Below are 17,754 nucleotides of genomic sequence, written 5' to 3' on the forward strand. Positions count from 1 at the left end.
AAATTTTAATTCCATACATGTCACTCACTGGGACCGACTGCCACTTAGGGTAAACTTTTAAAACACCCATCCAAACGACTTATCCACCCTGGGCCAAGTACTTTCCAAGCCCTGAGAGTCAAACTACCTCGGGTACAAAGCTGGATTTGAAAGTATCACCGTTATAGGACATTTGCCTTGGGCCTGGTGAAGAGACCTCACTCTTTTCTAACTCTTCCAGCTCTGTTCACCATCTCGGAAGTTAGTCCCATTTTTTCCTGCTGTTGCTCTGAGGGTGGGGAAGCGGGGATGGCGTGGGGCTTTTCACTCGCAAGACCGTTCAAAGATCGGCCTGGAGCAACCTTGGGAATCGATGTTCCCTCACCATCCTCCCTCCACCTAATCAATAGCAATTACTAGATTGAATATTTCTTCCTCGGTTTGGAGCATTTCAAAACACAAACTCTACTCAAAAGGAAGGCATCTCACCCAAGCGGTATCACTCTGCGGATGGCCTGTCCTCTTGAGGCATTCCTCTAGCTGTCAGTTGTTGTTTTTTTCCGAGGGTATCTGTTTAATGCTTACTAAGTGCCAAGCACTGCACTAAGTGGTGGGGTAGATATAAGGTAATCAGTTGGACACGGCCCAGTCTTAATCCCCATTTTACAAATGAGGCTCACGGTCTTAATTCCCATTTTACAAATGAGCTAACTCGGTTTACTCAGTCAGTGACTCTATTCACCCAGAAAGGCATCTTCCTTATCAGGAGTTGAGTACATCACCCTGTTTCCCATCACTATAGACGGCACCACCATCCTTCCTGTTTCCCAAGTCCGTAACCTTGTTATTATCCAGAGAAGCAGCGTGGCTTAGTGGAAAAGAGCCCGGGCTTTGGAGTCAGAGGTCATGGGTTCAAATCCCAGCTCTGCCAATTGTCAGCTGTGTGACTTTGGGCAGGTCACTTCACTTCTCTGGGCCTCAGTTCCCTCATCTGCAAAATGGGGATTAAGACTGTGAGCCCCCAGAGGGCCAACCTGATCACCTTGTAATCTCCCCTGCGCTTAGAACAGTGCTTTGCACATAGTAAGCACTTAATAAATGTCATTATTATTATTATTATTATCCTTTACTCAATCAATCAATCGTATTTATTGAGCACTTACTGTGTACAGAGCACTATACTATATGTTGGGTTGGCAACACATAGAGATGGTCCTTACCCAACAGCGGGCTCACAGTCTAGAAGGGGGAGACAGAGAACAAAACAGAACACTCCTCTCAGTGGAACGAGCCCGGGCTTTGGAGTCAGAGGTCATGGGTTCAAATCCCGGCTCCGCCAACTGTCAGCTGTGTGACTCTGGGCAAGTCACCTCACTTCTCCGGGCCTCAGTTCCCTCGTCTGTAAAATGGGGATTAAAGCTGTGAGCCCCCCAGGGGGACAACCTGATTACCTCAGAACAGGCTTTGCACATAGGAAGCTCTTAATAAGTGCCATCATAATTATTATTATTATTATCCAACCCACATAGTCAATCCATGGCTAAATCCTATTGGTCCCACCTTCACGACATTGCTAAAATCTGCCCTTTCCTCTCCATCCAAACTGCTACAACGTTAATACAATCACTCATCCTCTCCCACCTGGATTACTGCCTCAGCCTCCTTGCTGACCGGCCAGCCTCCTCTCTCTCCTCACTCTAGTCCGTACGTCCCGCTGCTGGCTGGATCCTTTTTCTAACAAAAACGCTCAGGACATGTGTCCCCCCTTCTTACAAAAACTCCGGCATTTTGAGGACAGAGCTAGAACTAGGACTCGAGTGCTACTGGAAGGAACTACATCGGCAGTTAACGGATCACCCCATCCGTCATCGGCCTGCTGTGGGGAGATAGTAGGAGTGTCCCATTGAGGGGTTAAATCGTTCTCTGTTAACGCTGCGGCTAATACAGAGAAGCAGCGTGGCTCAGTGGAAAGAGCCCGGGCTTTGGAGTCAGAAGCCGTGGGTTCAAATCCCGCCTCCGCCAGCTGTCAGCTGTGTGACTTTGGGCAAGTCACTTCACTTCTCTGGGCCTCAGTTCCCTCATGTGGAAAATGGGGATTCATCATCATCATCATCATCAATCGTATTTATTGAGCGCTTACTGTGTGCAGAGCACTGTACTAAGCGCTTGGGAAGTACAAGTTGGCAACATATGGAGACAGTCCCTACCCAGCAGTGGGCTCACAGTCTAAAAGGGGGAGACAGAGAAGAAAACCAAACCTACTAACAAAATAAAATAAATAGAATAGATATGTACAAGTAAAATAAATAAAAAAATAAATAGAGTAATAAATATGTACAAACATATATACATATATACAGGCGCTGTGGGGAAGGGAAGGAGGTAAGATGGGGGGGATGGAGAGGGGGACGAGGGGGAGAGGAAGGAAGGGGCTCAGGGGATTGAGACTGTGAGCCCCCCCGTGGGACAACCTGATCACCCTGTAACCTCCCCAGCGCTTAGAACAGTGCTTTGCACATAGTAAGCGCTTAATAAATGCTATCATTATTATTATTATTATTCCATAAAGGGTGCAGCAGGAACTCAGATCCCCTAGGTAGGGATGAAGGAGACGAAGGAACAGGACTCCTTCTAGAACCTTTCTCTGGATCTCTGGGTACTAATAATTGGGGTATTTGTTAAGTGCTTACTATAAACCAGGCACTGTACTAAGCGCTGGGGTGGATTACAAGCAAATCAGCTTGGACACAGTCCCTGTCCCACGTGGGGCCCACAGTCTCAATCCCCATTTTCCAGATGAGGTGCCAGGCACAGAGAAGCAAAGTGACTTGCCCAAAGTCACACAACAGATGGTGGTGGAGCCGGAATTATATCCCATGACCTTCTGACTCCTAATCCCTATCCACATGATTTAGATAGGGCTTTTCTGGGAGCAATTACTAATCCCCGGGGGGGAATTATAACTGGCTTTTCCAGCTGGTTTGTCAAACCAACCATTTATTTCAATTACTCTGTTTTGTAAATATCTGTAACTCTGTCCCCACCATTTGTGGGTAAGCTCCTTGTGGGCAGGGAACGTGTCCCAAATGATGATGATGATGATGGCATTTGTTAAGTGCTTACTATGTGCAAAGCACTGTTCTAAGTGCAGGGGAGGATACAAGGTGTCCCATGTGGGGCTCACAGTCTTAATCCCCATTTTACAGATGAGAGAGCTGAGGCACAGAGAAGTTAAGTGACTGGCCCAAAGTCACATGCTTATACTGTGCAGTTCATCTAGTGGAAGCTCAGTAAACGCTATTACTACTAAACTACTTGAGGCAATAGCCTGTCTGGTCAGGGTTTTCCAGTTGTCTAAAATGACTTTTGAGGGGTGCAGAGACCTCAGGACTTGAGAACATGAACTCCCTGTGGAAAAATCATTCTTCTAGGGGGTCTCAGCTGCAGGCAGTGGGTCATTTGAATTTATGATGGCATTTGTTAAGCTCTTACTATGTGCCAAGCACTGTTCTAAGCGCTGGAAATAATAATAATGCTGGTATTTGTTAAGCGCTTACCATATGCCAAGCAGTGTTCTAAGCACTGGGGTATATACAAGGTAATCAGGTCACCTCACATGGGGCTCACAGTCTTAAACCCCGTTTTCCAGATGAGGTAACTGAGGCACAGAGAAGTGCCCAAAGTCACACGGCTGACAAGCAGCAGTGCCGGGACTAGAAACCATGACCTCGGATTCCCCAGCCCGGGCTTTTCCCACTAAGCCAGAGGCATCTGCAGACAGCCGGCAGGGATTTCTGTTCGGCTTAATAAACCTCACCGCTCTGGTTCCCTATCATTTGAGTTCAAGGAAGACCTCGGAGTTTGGGAGCCACTACTGGATCACAGCAACCTAGACTGACTGGGGCTGTGGTTTTACACCAATCTTTTCATCAGCAACTTTGAAAATCACAGGGAGGGGTCATTTTCTCATCTTCCTGGTTCTTGATGTTAGGCTGTCCAGCCTGCAGACTACAAGCCCCTCTCTTTAGACTGTCAGCTCCCTGAGGGCAGGAATTGTGTCTAACTCAACTGTACTTGCCTAAGGGCTCTGCACAAAATAAGTATTTTAATAAATACAGCAACTATTACTACTACTAATAAAGATGGCATTTATTAAGCACTTACTATGTGCAAAGCACTGTTCTAAGCACTGGGGAGGTTACCAAGTGATCCGGTTGTTCCACGTGGGGCTCACAGTCTTAATCCCCATTTTACAGGTGAGGTAACAGGCACAGAGAAGTTAATCAATCAATCGTATTTATTGAGCGCTTACTGTGTGCAGAGCACTGTACTAAGTGCTTGGGAAGTACAAGTTGGCAACATATAGAGACAGTCCCTACCCAACAGTGGGCTCACAGTCTAAAAGACTGTGACAAGTGACTTGCCCGAAGTCACAGAGCTGAGAGCCGGGATTTGAACACACGACCTCTGACTCCAAAGCCCGTACTCTTCCCACTGAGCACCGCTGCTTCCCGTACTACTCACTCTGCCATGTGACCTTGGACAAGTCATTTAACTTCTCTGTGCCATAGTTACCTCGTCTATAAAAATAGGGATTAGGTGTGTTTGCAGGCAACTGGTGGGTGTTTTGCTTCAGTCCGTGCTAATCAGCTGGCACCCATCAGCGTGCGGACCTGGGGTTCGGCCAGAAGCCTGAAGTCTTCATATGTCAGGGAGCGCCTCAGTTTAGTGTTTTGTGGCATCGCCCGGATGCCGCTGAGACAAAGTAGTTGTCTTTCCTCTGGGAGCTACTGACTCTATGTCCCTAAAGTCCCAGGGAGATGGGGGAAGAGATTCATCCTCGGTGAGGGAGGGAGGCTGGATGGCGGCTCTGGGAGCTACTGACTCTAAGTCCCTAAAGTCCCAGGGAGACGGGGGAAAGAGATTCATCCTTGGTGAGGGAGGGAGGCTGGATGGCGGAGAGCGTAGCGACCTGGAAGCCTGGGAGAAACCCTATTCCAGGGTGGGCTTGGCCACATGAAGCGATGAAGGACTTCACCCTGGGGAGAAACTTTGTGCCAACTTGTACTTCCCAAGCGCATAGTATGGTGCTCTGCACACAGTAAGTGCTCAATAAATACGATTGAATAAATGAATGAACGGAGGACAGTAAAGGATCCTCAAAGACAGAGAAATGTGAGAGAACAAGCCATCCCCGTCCTATCCGATCCTTCCACAGGCCAAGATAGGGGCCAGCCTGTGGGAAATTGGCCCTGTGGGCATTTTTCCAGGATGGACAGGTACGAAGCCGCCAGCTTCCAGGCATCAGAACTTCCCTCTGGTTCCTCGGGGGAACAAAATCCAATTTTCTAGACCTATGGTGGAAAGTGCTCAGTGAGTCTAGGGAACAGATCGACAGCGGCCACGTTCTTGGGCAGAAAGAGAGGGAGGCAACCAGACGGCAGCTGAGGCATGTCAGCTTGAGCTAAATTGACAGCGATAATAATAATACTAATAGTATTTGTTAAGCACTTACTACGTGCCAGGCACCACACTAAGCGCTGGGATGGAGACAGGCAAATCAGGTTGGATCCAATCCCTGTCCCACATAGCGTTCACAGTCTTAATCCGCATTTGACAGGTGAGCTAACTGAGGCACAGAGAAGTGAAGTGACTTGCCCAAGGCCACACAGCAGACGAGTGGAGGATCCGGGATTGGAACCCATGACCAGCAAGCGTGGGAAGAGCCAGTGGGGCAATGCCAGCTATGAGGCCTCTCCCCCCAGGCCTAACAAGGGCATCTGCTTCCCAGGAGGAGGGCCCAGCGACCTCAACACCTGGTGTGGCTCCGGGAGAAGCAGAAACACGTTCCTATAAATGGACCTGTGGAATTTGGGCTCGTTAGTAAAAGTCCCTGGGACAATGGATTCTAAGGGAAAACAGATGCAACGGCCACGTGGCGACCCAGCTTTTCTAGCAGATGGGACTCCCGGAAGCGCGCCCCCCAAAACGTTTCCAAAGCTCAGATACAAAAAAAGAAAGGGCGGCGGGGCTTGTTGGTGGTAATTCCCCATTCCCGGGGCCCCTGAGCGACTGGGAGTTAGCCAACGCCCGCCGTAGTCAGGAAAGGAGCTGGAGAAACCTCAGGACTCAGGACTCCCAGCCCTGCCAGAGGCCAGCAGGCACTCTGCTCCCTGGATCCAGCGTGGCCGCGGAATCCAAGAAGGATCGGGACACGCCACAGCGTCGGAAGAACCGGGCCCTCGCATGGCAGCAGCCAAGATGCTCAATCGTAGTGCAAGTCTGCCTAAGCGGGGGGCTTGTCGAGAACGTGTCCCCTGCGTGTGTATCTTTAATCCCGCCCAACTCCCTTCCCAAATTTTGATGCCAGGCACCTCGAGAGAAGCACGGTGGTTTCCCTCACGGCACGGAACGCGTTTCCGCTTACCACCGACACCGAGGGGAATCTTCGAGGAACCGAGGGTCCGATGGCAAAAAAATCCATACGGAAGGGCCGGGGGCAGCGGGAGGGCATTAACTGAGCCTGGACACTGGGAACCTGTCCAAGGTTCCTCTTATTTAGAGAGTTTCGGCTTTCCCCACCCCCGGCAGCGAGACCTACCTCGGTCTTCCTGGCGGCGCTCCAGCCGGCCCTCCGGTACTTCATTTAAGGAGGGCTGGCTACCTCCTTCTCCCCGGCTCCAGAGCCCCCCGGCCGCCCGGCGGGGGTCCTCTCCTGGCCAGCGCTAGCGGCTTCCAGGTGTTCTTGCTTGGCATCTTCTAACTGTCCATCTGAGGGAGGCCCAGGCAACAGCCTGGTTGGCTCCGGGGGATGGGGACGGGGAATCTTTCACTGCAACTGGGAGTCTGGCTCCCTATTCTGCTCCAGACACCGACCGCCTAAAGCCCTGGAGGAATCGCCCAGAAACAAATCCTCACTCACACACACAGGACCCTGAGAGGGCACGTGATCCATCTGCCTCCATTTAACAGCAAGGGATGAACACACTGGGCCACCTTCGAAGGCAGACAGAAGATAGTCAGCGTGGACGCGAAAGGATCAAAGGCTACGAGGGCGAGAAAACCGTTTTCTCCCCATTTTACAGATGAGGAAACGGAGGCACAGGGAGGTTAGGAGAATTGCCCGGAGGTCACACAGCAGACAGTGGCAGAGCCACTAAAATACTAATCCAAACCAAAGTCATTAAAACCAATCAGCCTCATTTTCCACCCTAGCATCTAGATCGACTGAAATCTCTTTTTGCACTTTCAGGATGACTCCCATCTATCGTGGGTCATTAAAATAAATCAGCCTCATTTTCCACCCTAGCATCTAGATTGAATGAAATCTCTTTCGAAATTCTCTTCTGGACTTTCAGGATGACTCCCATCTATCGTGGGAGCCGACTTCACCCCCCCCGACATTTTCTGAGAATCCGGATTTACCCTTCAAAGGCCTGGCGCCCGTCGAACGCCGCTGATTTTCCCGGCAAGACTCTCACCCCAGCTAGACGGCAGCTTCGAACGGTCCCGGGCTCACGCGGGCCGACAAACTAATCGTTGCAATATGCCAAGGAGTTCCTTAGGCAGCGGCCTGTCACTAAATCCTCTTTGTCGGACAATCGCTTCATTGACACCGTTTACATTACCACTTTCAAAGCGGAGGAAATTACTTTCCAAATACATGCTTAAAACAGTGCTGTGGACCAAAGAAGCCATGGGCTGAAAAGAGGAAAAAGCCCTTCAAAATGCTCGCCTGACTGCTCCCGCCCAGAGTAAATAATCACCGCTCAACCATATGATATTTTATTCTGGATGAGAACTAGTCAAGATGAGGCTTGTACAGTAAAAGGCAGGGGTGGGTTGGGGGGAATAAAAGAATAAAAGATTCAGAACCCTTTCAAATCCCCAATCCTGTACCAGTTCCGCCAAAGAGCTCACTGGTTCCGGGAACAAGCTTCCCAGATATGGGAAGATGGAAGTCTCGTAGAGCCAAATCCTCTCCTAACCAAGTAGCGAGCGAGAGACGGCACCTAGGAACATCCAATTTTGTTTTTGTTGGGGAGAGGCGCGGTTCACACACATAAAGCGCCAATGACATGAAAACCGCTTGAAATTTGAAAGGATTGTCGCCTGGGGCAATGAGCATGTGGGTTTGGGAGGCCGGAGACTTGGGTTCGAATCCCAGTTCTACCACTTGCATCCCGTGGGGCCTCAGGCATGACATGTAACTTCTCTGTACCTCAGTTTCCTCATCTGCCAAATGGAGATCAAATACTTGTTTTCCCTCAGACCGTGAGCACCATCTGTGATGGGGACTGGGCCCAATCAGTTTACATTGTATCGACCTCGCTGTTTAGAGGGGTGCTTGGCAACAAATACTGCAATTATTATTATTAGAGAAGCAGCGTGGCTCAGTGGAAAGAGCCCGGGCTTTGGAGTCAGAGGTCACGGGTTCAAATCCCAGCTCCGCCACTTGTCAGCTGTGTGACTTTGGGCAAGTCACTTCACTTCTCTGGGCCTCAGTTACCTCATCTGTAAAATGGGGACTAAGACTGTGAGCCCCCCGTGGGACAACCTGATCACCTTGTAACCTCCCCGGTGCTTAGAACAGTGCTTCGCTCATAGTAAGTGCTTAATAAATGCCATTATTATTATTACTACTATTAAAGCAGTGGGAAAAGAAACCAGTCAAAACCCATAACCTCTATCATCCATATACGTTTCCCAAAGTTCGGTTCACTGCTTTCACACGAATAGACTATTATAGACTAGTATAAAATACTATTACTATTACTACTATTTTTGAAGGAAACCAAGAGGTTACCAAACCAAAACCCATAACCTCTATCATCCATATACGTTTCCCAAAGTTCGGTTCACTGCTTTGACACGAATAGACTTTTTATAGACTAGTATAAACTATTATTATTACTACTATTTTTGAAGGAAACCAAGAGGTTACCAAACCATCTGGAGAAATGAAACCTTACACACAAAAATCGACATCAAATGGATAGAGGGGTGTCTATGCTGATTCTTTCAAAAAAAATTTTTCACTGGAAAATTAAGGTTGTAAAAACAATGGGAAGATCTTTTGGTGCCATGCTTACTCTTTTCACTATGTCACTCATTCATATTTATTGAGTGGTGACTGTGTGCAGAGCACTGTACTAAGTGCTTGGGAGAGTACAATACAACAGTAAACAGTGACAACATTCCCTGGCCACAGTGTATTTACAATCTGGGGGTGGGGGTTGATGACATCAATGCAAATAAATAAAATGACAGATATGGACATAAGCGCTGTGAGGCTGGGACAGGGAAGAGCAAAGCGGGAAAATCAGAGCGACACAGAAGGGACTGGGAGACGAGGAAAAGTGGGGCTTAGTCCTAATATGGACCTGAGATTCAGGCAACCCTACAGTTCCTAATAAAGTTTCTATTAAAAAAAAATTGAAGTGTGAAAATATATTCCCATGAACGGAAAAATCATTATTTGCATCATGACACCTGCAGTTTGTTTCATTTGATCGTGGTCTGTTGAAAATAGAGAAACAGAGATCATTTGCTAGTATCGACTCCAAATCATTAAAAAAACCCCTAGGATTGAACAGATTTTCTGTAATAAAGTACAAATCTTATCTCTAGTCCTACTCCAAGACAATATCTTCAATAAAGGAGGGCTCTTCTCTAGCTGCTGAAGATAGAGTCTATCTTTCTCCAAAGAAAAGACATCTAGGATAGATTTCTCTCTGCAGCTGACGCTGGGGATTAACACACTGAACAGTGCTCTGCACACAGTAAGCGCTCAATAAATACGAATGATTGATTGATTGACTGAAATAAGGATTCAAAATCTAGAAGCCAATCGGGGCAAGGAACCAGTCTGTATGCAAGCTCCTATTTCTTCAATGCAGACATTTTAAATCGATCAATTGTTTTAATTGAACGTTTACTCGGTGTAGAGCCCTGTACTAAGTGCTAAGGTGAGTACAATAGACATGTTTCCTGCCCATGAGGAATTTACAGTCTAGAGGGGGAGTCAGATATTAAAATAAATTAGGGTTACGTGCATAAGTGCTATGGGGTTCAGGGTGGGGTGAACATAGGGTGCAAATTCAGCGCTTAGAACAGTGCTTTGTGCATAGTAAGCGCTTAATAAATGCCATCACTATTATTATTATTATTATTCAAGTGGAAGGATGACACAGAAGGGAGAAGGGGTAAGGGGAAATGAGAGCTTAATCAGAGAAGGCCCCTTGGAGGAGATGTGGTTTTAATAAGGCTTTGAAGGAGGGGAGAGTGATCGTCTGTTGGAAGGGAGTTTCACGTCAGAAACAGGATGAGGGCGAGGGGTTGGTGGCGAGATAGATGATACCCTAATACAACAGAGGGTTGAAATAGGGAAAAGGCTGCCCGAAATTCAGGGTTGTAAATCAGAAGGAGGGAGAGTTGAGACGCTTCCACAGGAAAAGGAAAGAATAAAAATCAAAGACTCTATTCCCTACAGAAACTGCTCTGGATTGTTATGATGAAACATACAGAGTCTTTAGAAAGTCTCTGTGACATTTCAAGTACTGGTAACACTTGTGGACCAGGAGACAGACACTGCAAATGATGCATAAAAACAAAGTCGATCAGGTTTTAGCAGAATCATGGTAAAATTTCTAAGAATGTAGGGCCAGGATCACAAATGCAATACAAGTGCACTTTGTGAGACTTACAGGCATGTGGAACATAGGATTCCACATACATATGTGTGTATATATATATATATATATATGTTTGTACACATTTATTACTCCATTTATTTATTTATTTAACTTGTACATACCTATTCTATTTATTTTATTTTGTTAGTATGTTTGGTTTTGTCCTCCGTCTCCCCCTTTTAGACTGTGAGCCCACTGTTGGGTAGGGACTGTCTCTATATGTTGCCAACTTGGACTTCCCAAGCGCTTAGTACAGTGCTCTGCACACAGTAAGCGCTCAATAAATACGATTGATTGATTGATTCAAAGATGGACTGTGAATGATGGCGGATGTATCAAAGTCGGGATGTTTGTAATGTACTCTCCCGAGTGCTTAGTTCACTGCTCTGCACACAGTAACCTCTCAATAAATATCACCAGTTGATTATTACAATAAAATTATGAGTAACACTACTACTAATAATTGTGGTGTTAGTTAAGCACTTACCGTGTGCCAGGCACTGTACTAAGCACTGGGGTGGATTCAAGCAAATCAGGTTGGACACAGTCCCTATCCTACGTGGGGCTCCCGGTCTCAGTCCCATTTTCCAGATGAGGGAACTGAGGCACAGACAAGTGAAGTGATTTGCCCAAGGTCACACAGCAGAGAAGTGGTGGCGCGGCAGGCCCGTGCTCTAGCCACCACGCCAATAGTTCTTTCATATCCATATATGCATTTCTACCTCTCATCCAAGTTATCAATATTAAAAAAACCTGCTCATGGGCACACAGTGTATAGCTTTTTTACGGTATTCGTTAATAATAACGATGATGGAATTTATTAAGCGCTCACTATGTGCAAAGCACTGTTCTAAGCGCTGGGGTAGATTCAAGGTAATCAAGTTGTCCCACGTGGGGCTCACAGACAATCCCCATTTTACAGATGAGGGAACTGAGGCCCAGCAAAGTGAAGTGACTTGCCCAAAGTCACACAGCTGACAGGTGGCGGGGCCAGGATTTGAACCCATGACCTCTGACTCCGAAGCCCGGGCTCTTTCCACTGAGCCGCGCTGCTTCTCCAGTTAAGCGCTTACTACGTTCCAGGCACTGAACTAAGCTCTGGGGGAGGCAGAAGAAAATCAGGTTGGACACAGTCCAAGGTCACGGATGGGGATCACAGTCTTAATCTCCATTTTACAGATGAGGCAAGAGGCGCAAAGAAGTTAAATCATCATCATCATCATCATCAATCGTATTTATTGAGCGCTTACTATGTGCAGAGCACTGTACTAAGCGCTTGGGAAGTACAAATTGGCAGCATATAGAGACAGTCCCTACCCAACAGTGGGCTCACAGTCTAAAAATAACTTAGCCAAGATCATAGAGCAGACAAGTGGGGGAGTCAGGATTGGAACCCAAGTCCTTTGAATTCCCAGATCCATGCTGCTTCTCTTGTGTTGTAGCATTGGGATGCGTAATTAATCAGGCTTAGGCAAGCATCAGGTCCCATACAATAATAATAATAATAATAATGGTGGCATTTATTAAGCACTTACCATATGCAAAGCACTGTTCTAAGCGCTGGGGAGGTTACAAGGTGATCAGGTTGTCCCACGGGGGGGCTCACAGTCTTAATCCCCATTTTATCATCATCATCAATCGTATTTATTGAGCGCTTACTATGTGCAGAGCACTGTACTAAGCGCTTGGGAAGTACAAACTGGCAACATATAGAGACAGTCCCTACCCAACAGTGGGCTCACAGTCTAAAAATTTTACATTTTACATTTTACATCCCTCATTTTCCAGATGAGGGAACTGAGGCCCAGAGAAGTGAAGTGACTTGCCCAAAGTCACACAGCTGACAGTTGGCGGAGCCGGGATTTGAACCCATGACCTCTGACTCCAAAGCCCAGGCTCTGTCCACTGAGCCACGCTGCTTCTCTATATCTACGAGTTTCCCATCCCATGGCAAAATATTTGTGTAGTCACATGACTTTGGTGATTGGTTTTGTGTCTGCTTGCTTTCTGGATAACAAAAAAATCTTTGGAATAAAAACCTAGCTTCTGCCCAGTGCTCTGCACATAGTAAGTGCTCAATAAATACAATTGATGATGATGATGATTCTCTTGGGCTCTTATTTGAGAATCTCAGATTCACTTTTCAATCAACAATGGTTTTGAATGAGTGCCTACTATGTGCAGGGCACTGTACTAAGCACTTGGGAGAGTCCAATACAACCGAAATAGCAGACGCAGCCTCTGCCCGTGAGACAACATTATTCACCGGAGCCCCTGCCCCACGGAATCCCGCCGGAAGAATGGGAGTCGGTGGGAAATAATCCTTTCGAGTCTTCCCCGCAGCGTCTCGCCTTGCGCTCACGTCTGACCCCCCAGTTAAAGGGCCGCGTTGGGTGAGATAGCCCGGACGCAAGATAGCAGGTGGAAGTGACCCGGCGTGGCGATCGAGGGGGCCGCGAGGGAGCTGTTAGATCGGGGGTTGGCAGAGGTGTCTAGATAAGGGGTCTACTCCGGGGGTAATTCATTGATAACGAGTGCCACTAGATAAATGCGGAAGACAAACTCAGCTATTCTGGTTTTAAATGCCTGCAAACTCAGTGGGGGCATGTGACCCCCAACAGGGCTTTATCCCACAACCTGAGGCATCCACTGACTTATGAGAAGTAACCATCTCACCGCTAGCGAGTCGGGATTGACCTCCACCAGGAGGGCAGAAAAACACGTTTTCTAAGAACTGAAGGAGTGAGCCTTTAGCATTGGAGATACCAGGCGTTGGAAACCCTCAAACAATTCACCTTTCCTGGCAATCTCAGAGACGACCAGTCTCCGTCACAGCTACTGATCGTAGAGTGGGAAGATGGGAGGAAGCTAATAATTCTTTGTTCTGAACTTGGTCACTTGTTGCGCAAGGAATTAAATCGGTTCCATTCCTTCTTGGTCCCACGGATGTGCTTTTCTGGACTATCTCCCATCCACTTGTATACTAGAAGATGGCAGGGCGCCCAACACACCCTTTCAGATTTTCCAGCGTCACCTCCTACCCTCTGCACATTCCTTGAAAACACGCCATCGTCATCAGAGTAACCTAGCCCATCCCAGGAAAATCGAAAGAACTTCGAATTGGGGGAAGCAAATGTGCTGTGATTTGGTTTGGAAAGTTACGTCATTGTGGGCAGGGAACCTGTCTCCCGATGCTGTTGTATTGTACTCTCTCAAGCCTTCAGTACAGTGCTCTGCACACAGTAAGTGCTCAGTAAATACCACTGATGATAAGACTTCAATCAGGAGGAGGAGGATCCACAGGGGCTCCTACGGCCAGAACTTCTCTGTTCTGTGCCTCCTGGGCTTCGGGCGGTGAGTAACGGGATCATCACTATTTTCAGGGAGCTGAGATGGGGGCCGCTATTCTCTGTGGCATTTATTCTCTACCCTCAAAGCAGCAAACACAGAGCCCACAGAGAATAATAATAATAATAATAATGGAATTTATTAAGCGCTTACTATGTGCAAAGCACTGTACTAAGCGCTGGGGAGATTACAAGGAGATCAGGTTGTCCCATGGGGGGCTCACAGTCTTAATCCCCATTTTACAGATGAGGGAACTGAGGCCCAGAGAAGTGAAGTGACTTTGCCCAAAGTCACAGAGCTGACAACTGGCAGAGCCGGTATTCGAAACCACCACAAGTAATACATCCATTCACTTCACTTCCGCGGCAGACTTTAATTCACTTTACGTCGCTGGGTTCAGGAGTCTCGCCTTTCCCCTTTGGAAAAATATCCCTTAGGGAGCTCTGTTAGGTAAGATAGACTCGCGTTTCCCACTTTCATTAAATTTAAGGAAGATGGGGGGGCCTCCTTTAGAAAAAAAAGAGTGGACCATATCAAAGTGACCGTAAAGACATCGCTACTAAATAACATCACTACTACTACTTAAAAAAAACCAACACAACCAACCAAAACACACAACCAAAACAAACCAACCAAAACCTGATGGCAGGAAGCCATCAGGGAGCTCAGTGATAGGAGAGACAGGACTATTTCTTCCAAAAATGGGAAGGCATCAGAAGCTCCACTTTAGTGATGCTGGGACTGGGGGTGGAGGGCCATCCTTTCAACTCTATTTCGTAGCCACCCACTAACAACTGACGCCGCACCAATAATCTGCTCCTCAGAACGGCACAAGCCTGATGCAAATGGACCCTCGAACACCTGGCTCCGCAGAGGACAAAGCGCGGGAAGGGGGCCAGTCCGGTCGCGTTGCGTACGGCGGTTCAGACGCGACCGAGATTATCCCCCCATGGCTTGGCTAGAAGACAACAGGGGAAGGAGGGATGATTCGGCTGGAAATGGCTCGGAAGGAAATGCTTGTGGGAGCGGGGTTGAGGTGTTACAGTGAGGGTTTCCCTCAATCATCATCATCATCTATCGTATTTATTGAGCGCTTACTATGTGCAGAGCACTGTACTAAGCGCTTGGGAAGTACAAATTGGCAACATATAGAGACAGTCCCTACCCAACAGTGGGCTCACAGTCTCAATGTGGGGAAGGGGCCCCCCAGAATAAAGCCCCCACATTTTAGAACCATGTATAGGGACGACACATTTTGGAGAAGCAGTGTGGCTCAGTGGTAAGAGCCCGGGCTTTGAAGTCAGAGGTCGTGGGTTCAAATCCTGGCTCCGCCACTTGTCAGCTGTGTGACTTTGGGCAAGTCACTTCACTGGGCCTCAGTTCCCTCATCTGTAAAATGGGGATTAAGACTGTGAGCCCCCCGTAGGACAACCAGATCACCTTGTAAACTCCCCAGCGCTTGGAACAGTGCTTTGCACATAGTAAGTGCTTAATAAATGCCATCATTATTATTTTGGCTCGACGAAAATCCTACTACGACCAGCCCCGGAAGCAAGGACCGTCCAGGGGCCGTCAAGACGACGGCACTTGAGCACACTCAGTGTCTAGCCCCAGAGGGGTGGCCACTGGTCCCACAGCGAGAAGGGGAGGTGTCTGAGGCCCACCAGAAGCCTCCCCCAGTAAGCTCCCCCCGTTCCGGCTTCTCCCTCCTCCCCGACGTAGTAAGTGCTTAATAAATGCCATTATTATTAGTAGTAGTAGTATTAATATAATCGAGTAGATCGACACAATCCCCGCCCACAAGGTTACTCCCCCAGTAACCCCAAATCGGGCTATTTGTGCCCGAGGATCCTGGAGCAGGAATTTGATCTGGATCATATTTAGGTGAACAGCTCCGGCTCTGGGCTACCTCCCACGTACATGGCATCATCATCATCATCAATCGTACTTATTGAGCGCTTACTATGTGCAGAGCACTGTACTAAGCGCTTGGGAAGTACAAATTGGCAACATATAGAGACAGTCCCTACCCAACAGTGGGCTCACAGTCTATGGCAGCCAGCAAGGTGTCCTTCTTCGGCCCTGGGTTCTAATCCCGGCTCTGCCATTTGTCTGTTGTGTGACCCCGGGCAAGTCACTTCAATTCTGCAGGCCTTGGTTCTCTCATCTGAAAATGGGGACTCAAACTACGAGCCCCGTGTGAGACACGGATGGTGTCCATCCTTGCTGGTATCTACCCCAGTGCTTCGTACAGCGCCTGGCCCACAGTAAGCGCTTGACAAATACCGTAAAAAAAATTATTCCCGGCAGCAGAACCAGGAGGAAAATATTAAAACCCTATTTTTTATCTCCTAGTAATTCACACAAAGCACTCAAGAAATCAGAGGAAGACATTTGTTTGGCGGTAAATCCCCAAAGAATCTCTCAGGCATGGTACCTGTTCGTTTTAAACACTTTAGCACCTCTCGATAACTATGAGAAGCAGCGTGGCTCAGTGGAAAGAGCCCGGGCTTTGGAGTCAGAGGCCATGGGTTCGAATTCCGGTTCCGCAACATCTGCTGTGTGACCTGGGGCAAGTCAGTTAACTTCTCGGAGCCTCAGTCACCTCATCTGGAATATGGGGATGATGACTGTGAGCCCCCCGTGGGACAACCTGATCACCTTGCATCCCCCCAGCGCTTAGAACAGTGCTTTGCACATAGTAAGCGCTTAACAAATGCCATTATTATTATTATTCTTCCCTCTGAGCAGCGCCCGCAGCCGGCCCCCTTACCTCAATGATGTAGAGCACCACGTTCTTGTAGAAGCAGTACAGTATGCACTTGGTCACTCGATTGTAACTCCAGGCTCCGTGAACCAACAAAAGCTTCTCCAGGTACGCAAACTGAGGGGAGGAAATGACCGAGATGAGAAAAGCACCGCCGCACGTTTCTGGTCCACCTACACAATAAACAGCAGCCTGGCCTAGAGGAGAGAGGATGGGCTTGTGAGTCAGAAGGCCCTGGGTTCTAATCCCAGCTCTGCCCTGTGTCTGTTGCGTGACCCTGGGCAAGTCACTTCATTTCTGTGGGCCTTAGTTCTCTCACCTGAAAATGGGGACTAAAACTAGGAGCCCCACGTGAGACACGGACGGTGTCCGCCCTTGCTGGTATCTACCCCAGTGCTTAGTCCACAGTAAGCGCTTGACAAGTACCGTAAAAAAATTATACCCGGCAGCAGAACCGGGAGGAAAATATTAAAACCCTATTTTTAATTTCCTAGTAATCCACACAAAGCACTCAGGAAATCAGAGAAAGACATTTGTTTGGTGGTAGATCCCCAAAGAATCTCTCAGGCATGGTACCTGTTTGTTTTAAACACTTAAGCACCTCTCAATAACTACGACCTTCCAGGACAGTGGGGTGCAGACTGTTGAAGAACACAGCCTTGGGGGTCAGAATAGAGCTATTTGCCTTCCATCGTGGGGCCTTGCGTTCAGACGTTCGATGATAAATTAACGATTCTGTAAACGACCACTCCCAGTTCTACCTGTTCTAGGCTGAGATCAATCAATCGTATTTATTGAGCGCTTACTGTGTGCAGAGCACTGGACTAAGCGCCTGGGAAGTACAAGTTGGCAACATATAGAGACAGTCCCTACCCAACAGTGGGCTCACAGTCTAGAGATGAAAAACTATCCACCAGGCAACTCTCTCTCTATTAAATCTTAATAGGGTCTCAAGAAAAGGTTTTA

General features: G+C 47.9%; 1 protein-coding gene across 1 annotated transcript in view; it reads right to left on the reverse strand.

The window, feature by feature from the left end:
- Positions 1 to 17,754, reverse strand: part of ATP8A2 (ATPase phospholipid transporting 8A2) — a 333,778-nt gene that overhangs the window by 99,286 nt on the left and 216,738 nt on the right. The window contains exon 27 of the mRNA XM_038762117.1: positions 16,795 to 16,905. Within this exon, the coding sequence (XP_038618045.1) occupies positions 16,795 to 16,905 (111 nt within the window). The remainder of the gene's footprint in view (positions 1 to 16,794; positions 16,906 to 17,754) is intronic.

Source organism: Tachyglossus aculeatus, chromosome 20 (assembly GCF_015852505.1).
Source record: "Tachyglossus aculeatus isolate mTacAcu1 chromosome 20, mTacAcu1.pri, whole genome shotgun sequence".
Lineage (NCBI taxonomy): Eukaryota > Metazoa > Chordata > Mammalia > Monotremata > Tachyglossidae > Tachyglossus > Tachyglossus aculeatus.